General features: G+C 36.8%; 1 protein-coding gene across 3 annotated transcripts in view; it reads left to right on the forward strand.

Moving 5' to 3' along the window:
- Positions 1–19,922, forward strand: part of PTPRG (protein tyrosine phosphatase receptor type G) — a 729,368-nt gene extending 709,446 nt beyond the window's left edge. For 2 of the 3 annotated variants that reach the window (XM_061197096.1, XM_061197097.1), the window contains 4 exons: positions 510–656; positions 1,397–1,539; positions 14,793–14,928; positions 15,497–19,921. In XM_061197096.1, coding sequence (XP_061053079.1) covers positions 510–656; positions 1,397–1,539; positions 14,793–14,928; positions 15,497–15,643 — 573 coding nt within the window. In that variant the 3' untranslated portion in view covers positions 15,644–19,921. Of the gene's footprint in view, positions 1–509; positions 657–1,396; positions 1,540–14,792; positions 14,929–15,496 lie in introns of all 3 variants that reach the window. The other variant, XM_061197098.1, reaches the window with a different exon arrangement.
- Positions 19,923–20,795: the final 873 nt, after the last annotated feature.

Below are 20,795 nucleotides of genomic sequence, written 5' to 3' on the forward strand. Positions count from 1 at the left end.
AGCATATTATGAAAATTAAATAAGATAATGTTTACGGAAGTCCTTTGCAAAATGCTGATCAACTGTAGAACTGTTAATAACATAATCCATAGAACAACAATTAGCACATCTTAGTCGCATAAGCCATTGTGAAATAATAAGTTAAAATTACTTGACCTAGATCCTGTCTCCTTTTTTACTCTGACAATTATATTACAGAGCATTTCTCAGCTGGGGTAATACATCCCCTACAGAGGGAGGTTTTTTGGTTGTCAGAATGACATAGGTGAGAGGTGCTAGGAAATAGTTATTAAGCGTATTTTACAATAGAATGCAACCACCACTGAACTCAGCATGATTAGATAGGGCTAATCTAATCGGGCTAATAATTCTATGAACCCAATTTAAAAAATGATTTGAGAGGTATGGCAAAGAAAGAAATCGTTTGGTAAGAAAATTCAAAAACAAATGGTTGACAGCACTGCAGAGGAATTTTTGTCCTTTTTTTTTTTTTTTTTTGGTCCCCATAGGCTGAAGATGAGTTTGTATACTGGCCAAGTCGAGAAGAATCCATGAACTGTGAGGCCTTTACCGTCACCCTTATCAGCAAAGACAGACTGTGCCTCTCTAATGAAGAACAAATTATCATCCATGACTTTATCCTTGAAGCTACACAGGTAACCTCAACCTCAGTTCCTCAGTAACAGCCATACCTGGGCCCTGGATCACCCTTCCAAGTAATAATGAAGTAATTTACCACCCTTAAGATGGGCCCAGGCAGGCATTTGAGTATGACTTAAGTATGTTCACTTCCTTTTTTGCTTCCTTCAAATATTTGCTTTTTCCAGCTGGAAAGATGACGTGTAGCAGTTCCTCTGATTGAGCATGCATACAAATAGGCCTGTTGACCTAATTATAAAACCAATATACTAGAGCTCAGTATTTTCTTTGCCGTCAGAAATGTAAGCCTTGCAATATGTTGCAGAGATGATAATATTAAGACTCTTTTTTTTTTTTAGTAAACAACATTTTGATGCATAATTAACTACCTTCCTATGGGGTTGGTAAGAGGGGAGCTGTCTTATATTAGTAATTTAAATAATGATGTCCTCACCCCTTCCTGGGTTTTTTTTCTTTATTTTTATAGATAAGACAGAGTAGGATATAAAGCCTCTTATAATTTGTTGTCCCTTAAAATTTCTCCCTGAACAGGATTCTATTTCACTATCATAACCTCATTTGTTCATGTCAAGCAGACCTCCCTAGTATTTTTCTCCTTACAGCAGTTTGGTTAACCTGGCATTCTTCAATCATCTATAGTATACATATACACTTCCTCAGGAGCAAGTATGAGTCATTAGATTATAGACAGGATGAAATGAAGGATGGGCCGTGACTCGTGTTGTATTGGTTGTAGGATGACTATGTCCTAGAAGTTCGGCACTTCCAGTGTCCCAAGTGGCCTAACCCGGATGCCCCCATAAGCAGTACTTTTGAACTTATCAACGTCATCAAGGAAGAGGCCTTAACAAGGGACGGCCCCACCATCGTTCATGATGAGTATGCACCTGTTTTTAATTGTCTTGCTGCATTGCGATAGTAGGGGAGGAAAGACAGATTTTAAACACGTACTCCCTCTCTCAGCATGTGACAAGTCCAGCTTATTTCTAATGTGTCCATGGGCAGGGTGTTGGGGTTCTCTTTGGGTTTTAATTTGTCAAAGGCTTCAGGCTCTCCTAGAGTATAGGTTCTAGAAAGGTGAAAGTACTGTATCTTAGCCTACCAAAATACATCTGCATGCTTTCTGAGGTTTTCTGTTTCAATAATGCAAATTAAACAATAACTTACAACATGTCTACATTTCTATTAATTTACATGTAATACTTTCTATTAATTAGTTGTTTTTAAATCCTTACACTGATTTCCAGCAAACACTTATTAGGGAAGAAACGTTTTAAAATATACTTTAGCTGATTAGTAATGAAAAAGGTACTATTATTAATGATAATATTTATAGTTTACAGTGTGTTTTGAAGTTTACAGTACTGTCTCTGGGAGTTTAAAGGTAAAGCATATGAATTGCAAAGAGAACAAATAACCTGCTCCTGGCTCTGAGCTTCTAAGTGTCCGAAGAGAGTTCAAACCCAGCCCACTTTCCCTTTAATGAGAAGGAAGGGGGTCATAGATATACCTTATGGTATACGAATACCTGGAGTCAAACTTCATAGATGGACTCGACCTGCAAATCAGTTGCAGACTGTTGTGAATCTCACAAACCTTTAGCCAATGGCACCAATTAGACGTCCTCGTCTCTAGTTCTAAGGTAGGTAGTTATCTCCCTTGGTCAGCAATGTGTCAGGGCATCCATTACGTTCACTAAATTACCATCTACTCTGCTAGAATAGATATTAGTAAATTTCGAAGTAAAAGCTCATTAAGTCTTATCCTTGAACTAATGCTGTCACAGGAAGTGAACAAAGACTTTCGGCTGAGGTCAGCACCTTCACCTCAAATCCATGGTACTCTCCTATTTGAAGCAAGCCATATGTTTGGCTCCTTCCAAAGAGTTTGATGGTCTTTTTTAAATAGTGACTATTTCAAAATGTTGACCTCTTAATTAGAAGAATTAGGATTAGTTAAGTAGCCTAAGTAAGATCCCTGGAAATGTGACAACCAGCAGTAGTGTTTAAATAACACAGTCAACCTCAGAATAACTGGGTAGTTACTACGAGTCTACGAAACTTTAGGATATGCAGTTATAGCACAAAGTTAGGGCTGCTTCTAGAGTTTTTTCCCCCACTAATCTGGGTCAGCTTTTCCTATACCTTCTGGATTTTACTAGCTTTTATCAATTCAGACCAAATTCTAATGTTGCTGCCCAGCTCCGTGACGGATTTTGCTGTTCTGATAGTACTCCAAGGATCTGTCCTGAAGTCAGTAATGCAGCTAATGTTATATTTCATGGTAAGAGAAGATGGAAAGAAGGAAAAAAAAAAAACCAACAACAACTAGTTAAACAATTTAAACAGAACTGTTTGATTCATTTATCTATATTCAGCTTTGGGGTATATTGTCTTATTGAGTGATTTTTATTTTATGCTACATGCTGACTGTGTCACCTCTGGAATTAATCAAATGTAGCTTGTTCTTAGGCCTAAGCAAGAAAAGAGCAAATTCATCCTACACTAGTGGCTCTTCACATATCATATAGGTGAGCTGGATTAAAAGCCACCTAAAGATATGCATTCGTTCATTTATCCACCATCTTTAAGAGATAAGTGATTCCATTAAAATTATTTTTTGTACATTACTCAAGCACATTTGAAGTTTTTTAATAGTTGTTAGCTCTAGTACAACACTGAATGCCAGGTACCTTTCAGTTTCCATCTTACCTACTTTTTGAACCTCTAAATATTCCTTCCTGATGGCCTACAAACAAACACCTCAAATCTAGCATATATAAACCCAAACTTACCTTCCCAGCCTGCTCCCATCCACTTAGTTGTACAAACCAGAAACATATCAGAGTCCTTTTCTGTGCCCCCTCACCTCCAATTATCATTGGCCACCAAGTCTTGTTGATGCCTACTCAGTACACTTCCCAAATTCAAGCTGGTTGAAGCTTTACTTCTTCAGCTATCATCCCAGTCCTCCACTGATTTACTTCCTGCAGCCCACCTTAGCCCTGCAAATACTATTCTGTCTAAGTGCCCTTTTATTCAACACACACTTCAAAAGTCACTCTCTTTGAACTGTTTCTAACTCAAACCAGAGGGGATCATCCACAAACATCGCATCTTTACCAAGGCCATTCCTGTTTATCATATCATATTGTAACTACTTGTTCACATGACTGTCACCCCACATTGCTGTGACCAGCAGTGCTAACTTATTCATCCCATTCTCCATAGAGTGACACACAGTGGGTGGTGGATAAATATTGGTATGAATTGGTACTGTGCTTTCAAGTTAGGATGACTTACCCATTATTCAGGATATGTGCCTGTATATGAACTTGCCCCAGACAGCCTTGCTTTTTGTTTTGGTTATTGGTATTTTTCCTGCTTACATTCATCTGTGAACTATAAAACCAATTTATCGACACAAAGTTTAAGTTCTGTCAAAGATAGGAGTGGGCAGGCTCGGAAAGAAGGCCTGAGTGCTTCCACTGAAAGTCAAAGAGTTGAGTTGAACGTTTAGTGCACAAACTCTGTGATGTCTATCTGGTCTTCACAGCTGTCTTCACAGCTGTGTGCCAGGTGGATGAAGTTTCTAGGTAAAATGATCTAAGGGTAAACTTCCTCAACAAAAAGTAAACTGATTCTGTTTGAGCACAGGCACAGCTTAAAGGCAAACTGCTTTATTCACGGCATCCTATATTTGTCTGCTCAGGACAGTTCTATCCAGAGGCTGATCTGTATCACTACTGTCAAATTTTAAACACAGGGCCTACAGATGAGTTCAAAACACAGCATGGTTCTTACACAGTTTTATGAGACACTAGTAGATTAGACCTTCACTCGCAGAACGAAGGCTAGTTTCCTGTGCAAATACTTAATGTGAATTCACTGTGGAGCTATATCTATCACCCTGTTGGAGGCCATCGTGGGCTAATTTCATTTAACAGTTTTCAGAGTGGGATCTGAGGGTGCCTGGTTGGGAAGGAGGTCTCCAAGGCCCTTCCAAGAGATCCAAGAGGACACAACTGTTTTCATAATACAAAGATACCGGTTGCCTTGTTCACTCGTATTCTGTCTTGAGTGTACAGTGGAGTTTTCCAGAGCTACGTGACCCAGGAGGACATCCCCACTCTGACAGCTAATGGAATGCGTGCTTGCATGGTTTTGTGTTTTAACACTTTCTCAGTTCTAACATCTGATACAGTAATTATTGACAGATAAAGCCCAAATAAGCAAAAGCTCTTTGGGGGTCTTCAATAAATGTTAATTTTAATTTTGTCCTGAGACAGTCCAGAGGAAATGCTGAAATATATGGATTGCGTTCTGTACCAACTGCCGCAAAGACACCTTCAAATCACAACGAATTGAGTCCTTCATTTAATCCTCAAAATCACCCCACTAGGGGGGTAACTTTAGGACCCCCGCTTCATGCATGAGGAAATGGGGGCTGCGTGTGTAGGTTTTAGGCCCTGTGTACACATATATCCAGTTACTAAGTGTCAGAGCCAGTCCCAGCTACATAATGTACGTGGGGTCCAAGGCAAAATGAAGATGTAGGAACCCTTGCTCAAAAATTATTAACAATAAAGAATTTCCAATTAAAGAAACAATCCCATTTACCAGCACATCAAAAAGAATAAAATACCTAGGAATAAACCTACCTAAGGAGGTAAAAGACCTGTACAGAAAACTATAAGACACTGATGAAAAATCAAAGATGACGCAGATGGAGAGATATACCATGTTCTTAGATTGGAAGAATCAGTATTGTCAAAATGACTATACTACCCAAGGCAATGTACAGATCAGTGCAATCCCTATCAAATTACCAATGGCATTTTTCACAGAACTAGAACAAATAATTTTAAAACTTGTATGGAGACACAGAAGACCCCAAATAGCCAAAGCAATCTTAAGAAAGAAAAACGGAGCTGGAGGAATCAGGGTCCCTGACTTCAGACTATACTACAAAGCTACAGTAATCAAGACAATATGGTACTGACACAGAAACAGAAATATAGATCAATGGAACAGGATAGAAAGCCCAGAGATAAACCCACATACCTATGGTCAACTAATCTATGACAGAGGTGGCAAGGGTATACAATGGAGGAAAGACAATCTCTTCAATAAGTGGTGCTGGGAAAACTGGACAGCTACATGTAAAAGAATGAAATTAGAACACTCCATAACACCATACACAAAAATAAACTCAAAATGGATTAAAGACCTAAATGTAAGGCCGGATACTATAGATCTCTTAAAGGAAAACATAGGCAAAACACTCTCTGACATAAATCACAGCAAGATCTTTTTTGATCCACCTCCTAGAGTAATGGAAATAAAAACAAAAATAAACAAATGGGACCTAATGAAACTTAAAAGCTTTTGCACAGCAAAGGAAACCGTAAGCAAAACGAAAAGACTACCCTCAGAATGGGAGAAAATATTTGCAAATGAAGTGACCGACAAGGCATTAATCTCCAAAATGTACAAGCAGCTCATGCAGCTCAATATCAAAAAAACAAACAACCCAATCCAAAAATGGGCAGAAGACCCAAATAGACATTTCTCCAAAGAAGATATACAGATTGCCAACAAACACATGAAAGGATGCTCAACATCACTAATCATTAGAGAAATGCAAATCAAAACTACAATGAGGTATCACCTCACATGGGTCAGAATGGCCACCATCAAAAAGTCTACAGACAATAAGTGCTGGAGAGGGTGTGGAGAAAAGGGAACCCTCTACACTGTTGGTGGGAATGTAAATTGGTACAACCATTATGGAGAACAGTATGGAGGTTCCTTAAGAAACTAAAAATAGAGCTACCATATGATCCAGCAATCCCACTCCTGGGCATATATCCAGAGAAAACCATGGTTCGAATGGAAACACGCACCCCAGTGTTCACTGCAGCGCTCTTTACAATAGCCACGACATGGAAGCAACCTAAACGTCCATCAACAGATGAATGGATCAAGAAGATTTGGTACATATATACAATGGAATATACTCATCCACTAAAAAGAAGGAAATAATGCCATTTGCAGCAACGTGGATGGACCTGGAGATTACCATACTAAGTGAACTAAGTCAGAGAGAGAAAGACAAATATCAGATGATATCGCTTCTATGCAGAATCTAAAAAAAGATACAAATGAACTTATTTACAAAACAGAAACAGACTCAGACTTTGAAAACAAACTTATAGTTACCAAAGGGTAAAGGTGGGGGGGAGGGATAAATTGGAATTAAAATATACGCATTACTATATATAAAATAGATAACCAACAAGGACCTACTGTATAGCACAGGGAACTATACTGAGTATTCTGTAAGAACCTAAATGGGAAAAGAATTTGGACAGAACCTAAATGGGAAAAGAATTTGGAAAAGAACAGATACATATATATGTATAACTGAATCACTTTACGGTACCCCTGAAACTAACACAACACTGTAAATTAACTATACTCCAATATAAAATAAAAATTAAAAAAATTTTTTTCCAGATGGCAACACCAGAGCATTAAACTAAGAAGTTTAGTTTACGCAGGACCCTCCTAAGTAGGGGACCCATCAAAGCACAAGGCCCAACACAGCAGCACAGGGGGCAAGCCAGGAAGCTGGCACTGGCTATAGTTAAATCCAGATCTGTCTAATCCCACTGGTTAACACTGCCTCCCACTGGTTTTCACAGTAAGCACTCCTGTCCCTTGTGTCTTCGGACTGTGTTTTGCTTTCTGTACTTTCTCATTCACTTCCAAAGTTTTAATTTCTTCAAGTCCTGTGGTTTTGTGCTGCTATTATTCCCCAGGATTAATGGATACTGAAGCTTTAGCTCTGTTTTCCTTCCTGCCGTAATGATTTTGAACGGAAGCTTCACTTCCTTCATAGTGACAGGGTTATACCTCTGCATTGCATTGTTGGTTATGATTTTTAAAACAACATCATAAAAGCAAAATAACAATAATTGTAATTATATGAAGTAGTAAAAAGTGTAATTAAATGGCCATAAGTATTATACACACTGATGATACAAGGAACCCCAACGTGTCTTAAAATGAATATAGACAGAGCCACCTGAAAACATTACTGAATGTCGGGAACTTAAAGTACTTTCATTTCTTTGAGGCACAGACAGGGGAAGATGAGAATAAACAGCACAGCGCTAGTTAAAGAAGTATTGCTCTCAGTGGGGCCCTTTGAGAAAGTGGCAAACAAACTACCAAAACCAGTGAATTTATACAGTATTCTTGTTTTAGCTAAGTTGTAAATTACCTGTATCACTTTTTCACCAAGTCCCTGTAATTTGAAGTGGAAATGCATGAAACTTGACAAACATCCTTTAATCCTACTTAATTCCTAAACTTCTGAAAGAGAATGGCCTTTATTTTTTCAGTCTTTAAAGACTGATACTTTAAAGTATCTATGCATTTGATTGATTTGACCTAGTTTCTAGTCCTGTTTAAAGTCTTATTTTGTAGGTACTTCCTTTTATTTAGGTACTTATTTAAGAATGGCTAAACACAGGAAAGACAACCCAAGCAAAGGCCAGAGTAACCCCACATGGAGTGCACAGTGCATAGTGAAATACATAATACCTGACTTTCCTATCTGAATGGCTATGGTTAGCCTGAAGGGGGAAAAAAAAAATCCTAACAGTTTCACTAGAGCAGATTTAGCAAAGATTAAAGGGTTCAGTTCTTCCCCTATTGAAAAAAAATCCATACAAATGATTGGGGGTGGGGTGGGGAATTCCTAGCTCTGCTAAAATGAGAAGGTAAACCCGGTTCAGTTTAGAATCTGAAGAAAAACAACATGATGAACAAGAACAAAAAAATACAGTGAATCAGAGGTAATACAGCAATCATAATTGGATTTTGAAATAATATGCTCAGAGATCTAAAGGAAGACCATATGAGATGAATTAAAAACATGTATTAAGAAACAGGAACAAATTAGAGGCTAAGAAATGGAAAAGATGAGAGATGGGCTAGTAGTACAATGGACAAAACCGCAATCAGACTCAGATATGGAAGCCAGATACAGAAGTTCTAACATCGGTCTAAGGGTGTGATCCATGGAGAGAGAAAAAAGATGAAAGAGGAAGAAATTAGTAGCTGAAAAAAAAATAATGGCTGAGATCCTCTAAGAACTGAATAAAGGGATGAGTTCTTAAAATGAATTATCAGGATACAATGAACAATAACATTCAGAGAGAAGATCTGAATACCGTAATTAACAAGGCTGATCTAATAGTGACATATAAAAGTATGTACCCCATCGACAGATGAATGGGATAAAGACAATGTGGTACATATATACAATGGAATATTACTCAGCTATAAGAAAGAATGAAATAATGCCATTTGCAGTAACATGGATAGACCTAGAGATTATCATACTAAGTCAGTCAGACAGAGAAAGACAAATACCATATGATAATCACTTATGTGGAATCTAAGATATGGCACAAATGCACCTATCTACAAAACAGAAACAGACTCACAGACACAGAGATCGGACTTGTGGTTGCCAAGGGGAAGAGGGGGAAGGAGAGGGATGGACTGGGAGTTTGGGGTTGGTACATGCAAACAATTGTATACAGAATGGATACACAACAAGTTCCTACTGTATAGCACAGGGAACTATATCCAGTCTCCTGGGATAAGTCATAATGGAAAAGAATATTTTTTTTAAATGTATTTATATATGTGTATAACTGAGTCACTTTGCTGTACAGCAGAGACTGGCACAACACTAAATCAACTAAACTTCAATAAAATAAATAGAATTTAGAAATAAACATTTCTAAAATTAAATACATAAATAAATACATATTAAGAGTATGTACCCAAGAGAGACTTACGGAGAGACCATATAGTCTCTTCAAACACAAATAGTTTATTTATAATTACTGACCATAAATGGAATTTTCATATATTCCAAAAAACTGATATCATACAAGGCCACTGATTGATTATTCATTGATTATAATGCATTAAATTAGAAACCAACAATGAAATGAGACCCCAAATTCTTATACCCAGACACTGAAGTCCTTATGGCTAGAACTAGAGATAATTGATGGTTTAAAGAGGTAATGAAAATAGAAATTACGGACTCCTAAAACTAAATGATAATGAAGGCACTGCATTTCAAAACCTGATAGGATATATACTCAGAGAAAAAAATGTATAGCCTAAGCCTCATATATTGGAGAAAAATTTTAAACTAAGCTTTCAACTCGAGAAGCCAGGAAAAAGAACCAAATAAATCCACAAAAAGTACAAGGAATTAAAAGAAAAGCAAACAGTAATGAAATGGGGGCAAGGAGGAGATAGACTTCATTACTTAATTTTTACTAACAGAAGACACAACTTTGGAAATTGGTGAAAAAAAGAAGGCATAATTTATCATTGGGAAGAAAAAAAATCTACCATTTATCTGTAGTTCTCAAATGTTTTAAAAATTGTTAATTTACATAGGTGTGATAATACCTTATCTTTTAGAGTTTTATGCTAAATTATTAATGAATAAAATACCTGGGGTTTGCTTCAAAGTACCTGGGGAGGAAACTGACATGAAACAACACCAGCTATGAGCTGATGAGTGTTTCAGTTTAGTGATGGTGCAGTGAGGGTTACTATGCCTTGTATACATTTGATATTTTCTTTAATAAAAGGTTAAAAACAATAGAAGTATTTTAAAGGAAATGAAATAAACATTTAAAACTATTTATAACTCTATACCAATAAATTTTTAAGCCTACCTAATCATAGTAAATGATATTTAGTGAACACAATGTACCAGTCAGTCTCTGTTCTGAGCCATCGACATGTATCAGCTCAAATATAAGCTCTAGTCTCCCAAACTATGAGACCTTGGCCAGTTACTTCCCCTGGATGTGCCTTGTTTCTTCAACCTCAAAATGGGGATACTAATAGTACCTGTAGTACTGGGTTATTCTGAGAATTAAGTTGACACATGTAAAGTACTTATAAGAGAACCTGGCACATAGAGTTTTCAACCCATTAAGGCCCACTAAGTTTTGACCAGTCTACGTTTGAACAACAGCACACAGAGAGAACATTTAATATAACCTTGATTAAGAAGACAAACAAGGCTAGCACCAGAATGGAACAGTATAAGCCAATGTTACTTACTTGAATATGGGTACAAAGGTCTAAAAACAATACTGTCAAAAACCCAGTGTGTTATAGTAAGGGAATTATATACATCATGAAAAAGATTTATCCTAGGAATATAGAGCTGCTTAAATGGTACCAAAAATTGCTCTCAGTGAATTCAAAACATTATTAAAGGAATTTTTTTAAAAAATCAATAGATGTTCAAAAACATACAATAAAATAACACCCATTCATAATCCCCTTCCCCAAAAGAAAACATTCTTAGCAAACGAAAAGTCAAAAGCATTCTCTTTAACTTGATAAATGTTACTTCTCAGAAGCCTATAGCAAATATTTTTATTTAATATTAAAAAATTAGAAGCTTTACCATTAAAGAACACAATATGACACCTCTTCACGGTGTTAGAATGCAAAACTATTGTATCCTAGCCAATACAGTAAAAGCAAAAGATGTAAGAAGTATAAAAGAGACAAGTGGCATAGCTAGCAGATAAAGATGTAGCCAACTTCCTAGAGAATCCACAAATTATTAGAACTTAAAAAGAGTTCTGCATGGCTGGATACAAGTTCACCACGTGAAAATCAATAACTTTCCTATATATCAACTGAAACCAAACAGTAATGTCGCAAAAAGAGGCCATTCTTTGGAGTAACAGAAACTACCTAGGATTTACCCTAAAATGAAACTGGCAAAAGACTACGTAGAAAACTGTAAAATCTAATTGAAAACTATAAAAGACCTGAATAAATGGGGAAAAGACATCGTGTTCATGAACAGAAAAACTCAAAAAGATGTTAATTTCCTCAGATCTGTATATTCAGTGCAGCCTAACCAAAATCCCAACAAAACTTTTTGTGTTCCTTGACAGCCCAGTATCAATCAACATGAAACAGGATGGGATGCGGTAGAAGCGTAGAGGTATATGGAAATGAGTGTACAAGTGAAAAATGAAAATATGTATGTTTGAAGCACTAAAAGTGAAACAATAAATATAGAGGCAGCCAAGACTATTGTGCAAACTTGCTTTATCAGGTATCAAGACTTACTAAAAACCTATGGGAATTTAAATGAATGTGGGGAAATACAGTATAAAAACACAGACAAGCAGATTAAAGGGCCAAAATAGAGAGTTCAGAAATAGGCCTGCATATATGAGAATTTAGACTATTAAAAAGGCAGCTCAAATCAATGAGGAAACATGAGACAATTCAATAAAAAATGCTGGCACAGAGGGAGCGAAGACTGCTGCCATGTCCTGCATGTCCTGCCTGCTGCAGTCTGCGCATACAGTGGGATGTCGCTCCAGGACCTTGCTTCAGACATGTAAGCTCCCCCATCCATTAAACCATCGGTGTCTCTGTTGCTGACTCGGGCTCTTTCTTTGGTCTTGAGGCTGGGCAAGTACAGGGTCTGCAGGCCTGTGGCGTGCAGCCCAACAACCGTGAACTCAGGTAATCTGTCAATGTAGCAGGCGTCAATCCCATACGTGGAAAGTGAAAGAAAGAGTATGTGTGAGATGGAAAAGATTCAGAAAAGGCTGAACGTGTTTATGGAGCATAGAAGACTAGTTATCAAGGTATAGTTGGATTGCTAGCTATATTAGGAAGTTACTGGGTTTTGTGATTCTGTATTTAGATGAGGATCAATATTCTAATCACGTGCTTCATCTGAAGCACCCACTGAATAGGGAACAATTTTGAGTCACTGGGATTGGTGTCTTGATCAGGAGATACAGTAAAAGGTCAGATAGACTTAGGAATCATTTGTCTTAATAAATATAGGTTTAAATAGGTAAATGGGGATGAAATTAGGCTAGGCAGTAGGAATGAGGAATGTTAGGGGCTGACGGATGGAAAGTGGGGAATGGAATATTGGATTCCCATGTGGTAGGAGAGCTTGTACATGGGGAGTGATCCTGTGAATGAGCTGGAAGTAGACAATGTAGTGGTTCCTGGATGTGGTCTCTGATCATTGATTTTATAGGTCACATTCATGGTGAAAGCTAAGTGTGGTATGTATCCCTAAAGATGACCATTTTTATAAACGTTAGGTTGGAAAACAAAGCAAAATTTGCACTATAGTTGTGGCATTGTCTAACCATGGAATTTTGTGATATTATTCCTTCTGAACCTTTGTTCACATTATTTGTTAAATAAACCAAATCAGCACATTTTAAAATGAGGATTAATAGGCAAATATATGTTTAAAAAATGCTGGCACAAGTGGTTATCCATTGGAAAAATAACTAAATTCAGACACCTACCTTACATCAAAACAAGAATAAGATTCCAATGAATTAAACAATTACATGTAAAAAAAAAAAGTAGAAAAATATAGGAGAGTATTTTTTAAATACTGGGGTAAAGAAAGCATTAACAAACAAGATTCCAAAAAAGCTAAAGATTGATAAATTTGATTATATCTAAACTACATTTCAGCATTAACAGAAACAACCACAAACAATGCTAAGAGAAAGTAGAGACTGAAAAAAATACTTGCAACATGTACTGCAGATAATATAAAATAACTCCTAGAAATTCATTTAAAAGAGACATACCCAATAGAAAAATGGCTGAAGTATATTAATAGGCAGTTTCAGAAGAGGAAATACAGATGGGTCAATAAACATAGAAAGATACTCAACTCCCCTGGTAACCAAGGAAATGCAAATTAAACCAACAGTAAGATTCAAGTTTTCACACATCAGACTGGCAAAAGCCAAACTTTAAAATGATGAGGAGAAACTAGTATTCTCTGGCTGGGAGGAGTATGGACAGGTAACAACACATGAGAGAGAAATACCGCAGTGTCCTTAAAACTAAATGGGCATACCCGTGACCTGGCTCTTCTCCTCATGGTAAGGTGCTACTCTGTACTACTCTGCTATGTGCACAAGGCACAAACAACCTAAATGTCCATCCATGGGGAAGTGAGGACATCCGGTATGCATGCAGCAGATGAAATAATGAGCCAGATCGACATGTACTGATATCCTTAAATCTAGGAAGGCTGTACCTAAATGCATAACAGTTTTTCCCTTAGACAGATTACTTCTGAAGTTGGGGTGGTGGTTAGGGAGACATTGGCTTTATTTGCATTACAGAAGTAAAAACATCTGTACTGTTTTAATCTCATGTAAGAATAAATTTAGAAACAATATTTAATAGTTATTAACAGAACAGTGGACACAGGGCATCTAAATTCTAGTCTCATTTCTGCCACCAACCAGCAACACCTCCTTGAACAATTCATTTAATCCATCTGTTTTCTCATCATTAATATGGAAACTATGTGCCACACAGGTTCCTGTAAAAACTGAAGATGCCAACCTGGCCTGATGAAAAAGTCTGCTACCCTTCTAAGCCTTTTTTGTGCCTGTGTGTGAAGCAAAGAGAACCATATTTTTCCAAGAATTTTATAGAAGGTGCTCGTACTTGGAAACTTCCACTTCAGTGCCAAAAATAATTACTAAATATGAAACTCATTTTGGAAATTCTCTGACTGCATTTTGAGCCACATATTTCCATTTTTATTCGTATTCTGGAAGTTCAATTTAGCCCTTTGGGATTGTTAAAAAAATTTTTTCCAGAGCCTTTCACCACTTTCTACTTGTCTCATAGCCTCTAGTTAAAATTCTCGTATTATTTTTCCTACTATATCACCCGGCTTGTCCCCGACATCAAATCTTGTTACAGCCCTCCCAAGTCTAATTTTGAACTTCTAACTTCATATTAGACATCAAGCTAAACATCTGGTAAGCCCGTCTGAGAGATGTCACATTCAGAAACAAATGTCACCTTTATGCTAACCTCTAAATCTCTGCCCTTGTCCAGCATTTCATTCATTTTTGTGTTCTAGAGTAGATATCAATACAGTCTACCTAGCTTCTACGGAAATAGGTGATGGTAATTTTGTTCCAATATATTCTATCCTTTGGTGAATCTGAAATAGCTTTTTTTTGCCTCCCCAAGGTACGGCGCAGTTTCCGCAGGAATGCTGTGTGCCCTTACCACCTTGTCTCAGCAACTGGAGAATGAAAATGCTGTGGATGTGTTCCAGGTTGCAAAAATGATCAATCTGATGAGGCCTGGAGTATTCACAGACATTGTAAGTACTTTGCTTATTTGTGAAACTTGTACATCATTTGAAACTCAGCCTCACCCTTTAGAACAGTGGTTCTGATTGTGGGTGACTTTGCCCCCCAGGGAATGTTGGGCAATGTCTGGAGACCTTTTTTGGTTGTCACAGCCGGAGATGGAGTTAAGTGAGTAGAGCCCAGGGATGCTGCTAAACGTCCTGCAACGCCTAAGACAGCCCCCCACAATAAAGAATTAGCTGGCCCACATGTCCAAAGGGCTGAGGTTGAGAAACACTGCTTTCTAAAATGTAGTATCCTCTGATTATAAAATATGGATATCCTATTATCTTAGTGGACTGTCAACATTGAGAATTCATTCCAAGGTAACAGAGATCAAAAGGACATGAAGAAGGTGTAGGTCTTGATTATAAAGGATTCAAGAGATTATTTTTTAAGTATCTGAACTAGCAGAGACATAATTCCTGTTTCTCTAGTATATTTTTCACATTTACATTTTTAGTCAGTATTTCCACCTGAGATGAAATAAATCATTAAGCTGCTCTTTGGCTCAAAAACTGTCTCCCTCTTGTTTTCCAGGAACAATACCAGTTTGTCTACAAAGCAATGCTCAGCTTGGTCAGCACTAAAGAAAATGGAAATGGTCCCATGACAGTGGACAAAAATGGTGCTGTTCTCATGGCAGATGAATCGGACCCTGCCGAGAGCATGGAATCTCTAGTGTGATCAGAATCCTGAAAGGGCGCTTCATTTGTAAAACTTCTGAAGACTGAGAACTTTTTTGAGGCCTTTTTTTGCCAGACTCTACGTTATACAATAACCCGGTTACTTTTTTACACTGATAAAAGTTTTGATATTTATTTTTTGCCATTTTATGTCTTAATGGTATCCTACTGAGCATTTGCACCTCTGTTCATTTCACACAGTGAAACGCGGTTTTACCTAGTTTGCACTATCTGATCAGTGTTACTGCCTATAATCTAATACTAAAGCAAACCCTGATGTGACATTCCATGACAGCACACATGCTACTTTTTAATTCAGTACAGTGAAGGTCTTTGTTATGACAGTGAATCTTGGTTCTTTTAATTATTATCATTATTGTTGCTAAAGCAGTTGCATTCTACTAGCAGGCAATGCTGTACTTTTCCTCAGTTCTCCTCTTCTATTTTTTCAAGGCACTGTTCAATACTGTATGTCTTCTGTATTTTAATGGAGTGGATGAGCATTGTTTTCTTTTAAAGAATAGCAGGTGTGGGGAAGCTACTCTGAAGGTCTGTCAAACCTCATGGCCTTGAAACAGTTCCATTTATGATGGTGAAGATAGCCATTAAGAAATTAGAAGGTTTGAGTTGTTTCATGTGAACATCACTTATTAGTTACAAAGTTATATTCATAGCTTAAAAAAATGCCCAATTGTGTCAAAATAAAAGATATCTCTGTATTACAGTTTTCACAGTAGCTATGTGGACAGTGTGTGTTGTTTCCATTTTGACTCTCTGAAATAGCTACACCCCAAAATCAGGGCCATCTTTTACCAAAGAGAGATGGCAATATTTTATATAACTCCAGTTATGAAACCCTTTAGTGAATCTCCATTAATGCTTCATGGTTTATAATACCATACCTCATGGCAGGTGGAATAATGAAAATCTTTGCAGGTGTGTAATTTTGAAACTAGTCCTCTAAAATATTCCTATTACTCCTATAGCAATCTAATAAAAACTACCTATATAGTTAACATTCTTACATTCTTTTCTTTCCTTTTTTTGCCCAATGTTTCATGATAAATCTCATAATTACATGCGTTCTTCTACTTAGGATTAAACTGAAAATACTGTATTAGCAAAAGTCTTTGGGACTATCTAGATTCCCACACATGGGTAAACCTGATTTGGAGAGAGAAAATTAGAATCTTGAGTGAAAGGTGATAGTGACATTTTCAAACAGTTTTTAAAAATAGGAGACAGCTTTGTATGCTTTTGTGTAGTTTAGCCTCAAGAACAGATAAAAAGAGACTGCTCATCATGACACAGAGCCCAAGGAAGTAATTTCTTGGAGCCATAGTCACCCTGCTGTACATCATGGGAAAATTAGGAGCATTAATAAGAAATTTCAGTTCAGTTATTTAGAAAAATAAGCTACTTACTGAGATCTGTTTCTTCGACTGCACATTTGCTCTTGAGGGATGACTTCTGTCAGAAGTGAAACCATCACCAGAACTGGGCCTGTTAAGAAGAAAAGGGTTTTGGTTATTTTTTATGTCAATAAACTTCAACCAAAAGTCCATACTGGCTATTATCATACCATCTGGATAGGCATTAAAACATTCATGATAATCAGCCTTGAGATTCTGTTTATCTTGAGTTGGGTTTCTATGAAGTTTGTCAGAGTGGACCTGAAGGAACAAAGCTGCTAAGGAGAGAGAGGCTACAGGACTAGCCCAGGATTTCTAACACATAGGCCAGGTCAACGGAGTTTTCGTGAACTACATAACTTGCCAGGGTTCATCCCGTCTTTTCATCACATAGATTCAGCCACACAGAACAGTCCACTGTTCACGAACTGTGTAGGCTAGGTTGAGAAAAGATGTACAAGTGAGCCAAGTTTGCTAAACTGTATGTGCTAGAGGACACAGACACCTTTACCGCCCCTCTGCTCCCATCAGAGGTGACACAAGGAAGCTCTGCTTAACACTTAAGAAAAAAAGCTTTAACATAGGAACACTACAGTTGCCGGCTGGCTGAGGGAAATCAGTAAGGGAAAGGTTTCACATCATGGCAAGAGCTGGATCATTTTACTCAATTAAGTAGGTTCCTCTAGTTGTATAGAGTATTGATATGAGCTAATTCTCAGTAGATGGTACAGTGGACTTGACTTTCAGAAGTAACATTCAAGTTGGGGTTCATGGTCCCTCTGCCATTTTTTCTTAACAAAAGTAAACACTGGTTACAAGACACATGGCAAGTATTCCCTTCTGTGCTATTACAGAGGGCTCAATTCATGGAAATGCATACCCTCCAATTCTGTGACCATCTCTTCCAGGGGTATCAGAATCATGATAAAAGAGAGATAGCTAGTAAATACAATAGAAACATTACAAGGATGGCTTATAAGTTTTCTGTGAGCAATTGTGTGTCTGTAGCGGTCTTGAACCAAAGTCTACAAATCCCGACACACTGAACTATGAGCAATTGCTATTTGCCCATCTTGCCAAAGTGGTCCAAACACACTTCACTGAGGATAGTTATATTCAGCCGTTCCTCACTTTGACCATGGAGTGTATCCTCACTATTATTCTTCATCTGTTATTGGCAAATATATGCTTGCATCTTTCCAGAGGCAAAGATGGTGTTCTCTTTGAGACATAAGCACATTGCTTAACTACATAACAAGGTTATTACCACTTGCACTCAGGAGGAAAGGAAATAGCTATTGCAAATTAATCTGTGCTATGTTATAAAAATAAGCTTTTGGGAGTGTATGAATTTAGCTCTAGGTAAGCAGAACGCACACATCATTCAAAACTGAATTGCAAAGATCAGAACAAGTGGCCATGCTGGACATCAGAAAAAACACAGCTTATGGCCATCAAGAGAACTCTCCTTCATCTAAAAGCCACAATATCATCTTTTATATTTTAAAAAAAAGTTTCCTTCTGAAATTCAACATGATTAAAATTAGGTGAATTGGTTTTCCTAATTTTTATGTCTTGGCGCTTTCAGAGTCTATTTCGAGTTGAAAAGTCCAGCAAGGTCAGAGAAGGTTATGACATTTAAGGTCTGGCTGTTGGAGTTTTTAGCCCAGAGTGACATACTGAAATCAACAAATAACCTTAATTACTTTATAATGACACAGCACAACTGCCTTGTTATGAATTTTTTCTTAAATGCATATACACTGTATTTAAAAATTAAAATATAGATACCAATTTACCAAAGATACATACTACTAATTCTAAGCAAAAAATTAAAAAAAGAAACCCAAACTCATCATAATTTAAGAAATAATAATCAAAATGTAGTTTGTCTTAAGAATTTAGCAGTTATACGGGAAAATGCATTTTCAACTCCTATGTCCTAAAGTTTATGTTCAAATGGTGCCAGTGAATTTTTATATGAAGGGAAAATGCCTGCTTTTTTTTTTTTTTAAAAACAGCTGTAATTTCACTTACCCCTTTGCGCTTGCCCTTAGTTGCCACTTAACATGCAATATTGGCTTTACTTATCTCTAGAAAGAAGGCATGCTACAAATAGGAAGGAATTGTAATAATGATATTTGGCCTCTACTTTGTCTTAGCTGTTAAACTGTTTTTAGTATTTTTGTTAAATATTTGCAAAGGGAAGCATTTTCTACAGAGGATAATTAATTTCAAGAAAAATATCTTGAGTTTTAAGAAATAAACATCTCCAGAAAAGGAGACGGCCAATTTTATAAAATGTCGCAACTCTCCAACATTTGGGGTAGTGACTCCTTTTTTGTTAGGACATTTGAAACTAGCAAGCAGCCATTGTTTCTAAAAAAAAAAAAATTCAGCCTTCATGTTGATTCATGTTTCTTTCACTTCATTTTGAAATAGCTAAAATCATTAAAACTGTAAATATTTTGTTGCTTGGATAAGCATCTTCTGGGAACTTTGTATCTATGGTATATAATCATAGAATTTTATATTTTCATATAAAGCTAATTTTTTTCTAGTTTCAACTCTGTCATAGTTTTTTGTTTTTTTTTTCCTTTGTTGTGGATATGTGAATTCAACTTTCTGTGTATTGAAGTAGCAAGAACCATCTTTGCATTCCAAAAGAATCCAACATGTGTTATTTCTTTGAGGAAGTGATTGTGAAAGTTGGGTTTTCTTTTTTAATTTCATTGACCATTTGTGCAATAGGAATTAGACATAATTAGTCACTGAATACAGTCGTTGCATTGACCCATTTGGAAAAAGTGTTTTTTTTTGGTTTTTTGGTTTTTTAATTTGTTCGGGGGGTTTTGTAACCTGAAATTTTTCCCTTTTTTCTTCTGTTTAAAACTATATCAAATCATTCTATTATAGTGTTATTTAATATGTAAATTGTATTGCTATACATAAAATAAAGTATGGTTTTTGATGTATTCATTAGTGCTGAGCATTTCTATGAAAATATCTACATCCAATAAAATCAGATTACTCGTTTCTCTTAATAGATCACATTTATACCCACAGACCCTTGGTCTTCGTTTTCATGGTAGTAAAATGATTATTAGGAGCCATTTTACATAGGCAGAAAACCAGAAGTGTCTTTTCTGAGTTCCTCCTGCTTTAAAGAGTAAACAGTGACCACATTGTAACTGCATGTTGAGTCAAACTTTATTCGCTTTATGAGTCTGCTGCTAAGTTATAAGTAGAATTATTATTTTCTCCAATGTATCAACTAGATTTGTAGCAAGTTCTCCCTCTTAATTTTTACTGTGTAGGATGAAGGATATCTCTTGGCAAGACTTTGGGAGAATCTATGAAATACATATATAGGATCGCTATGATTGCTTCTACTTATGAGGAATTTTGCCATTTCCAAACAGGAGTCCCAAACTTGGCAGCTTGGGTCCACCATTATCTCTGAACTTTTAGAGGCCCCACATCAGGAATTCAACTCTCATTATCAGGGCTCCAATTTTTCTTTCCACAAAGATAAAGAACTGATAGTTCATTCTCCATAACTAACTGGGAATTTAAGAAACAGTGTATTAACCTTTTCCAGTGGTATCTAGAAGAAAGACCAACTCACCACAAAAGAATGAATCTCTCTAATTATATAACCCTAGTCTTCCTCAAATTACACCCATGGGGACTCAATACTCCGTATCACAGAGTACACAAGAGGTCACAAATTGTTGACCT

The sequence above is a fragment of the Eubalaena glacialis genome, chromosome 7, assembly GCF_028564815.1.
Source record: "Eubalaena glacialis isolate mEubGla1 chromosome 7, mEubGla1.1.hap2.+ XY, whole genome shotgun sequence".
NCBI lineage: Eukaryota > Metazoa > Chordata > Mammalia > Artiodactyla > Balaenidae > Eubalaena > Eubalaena glacialis.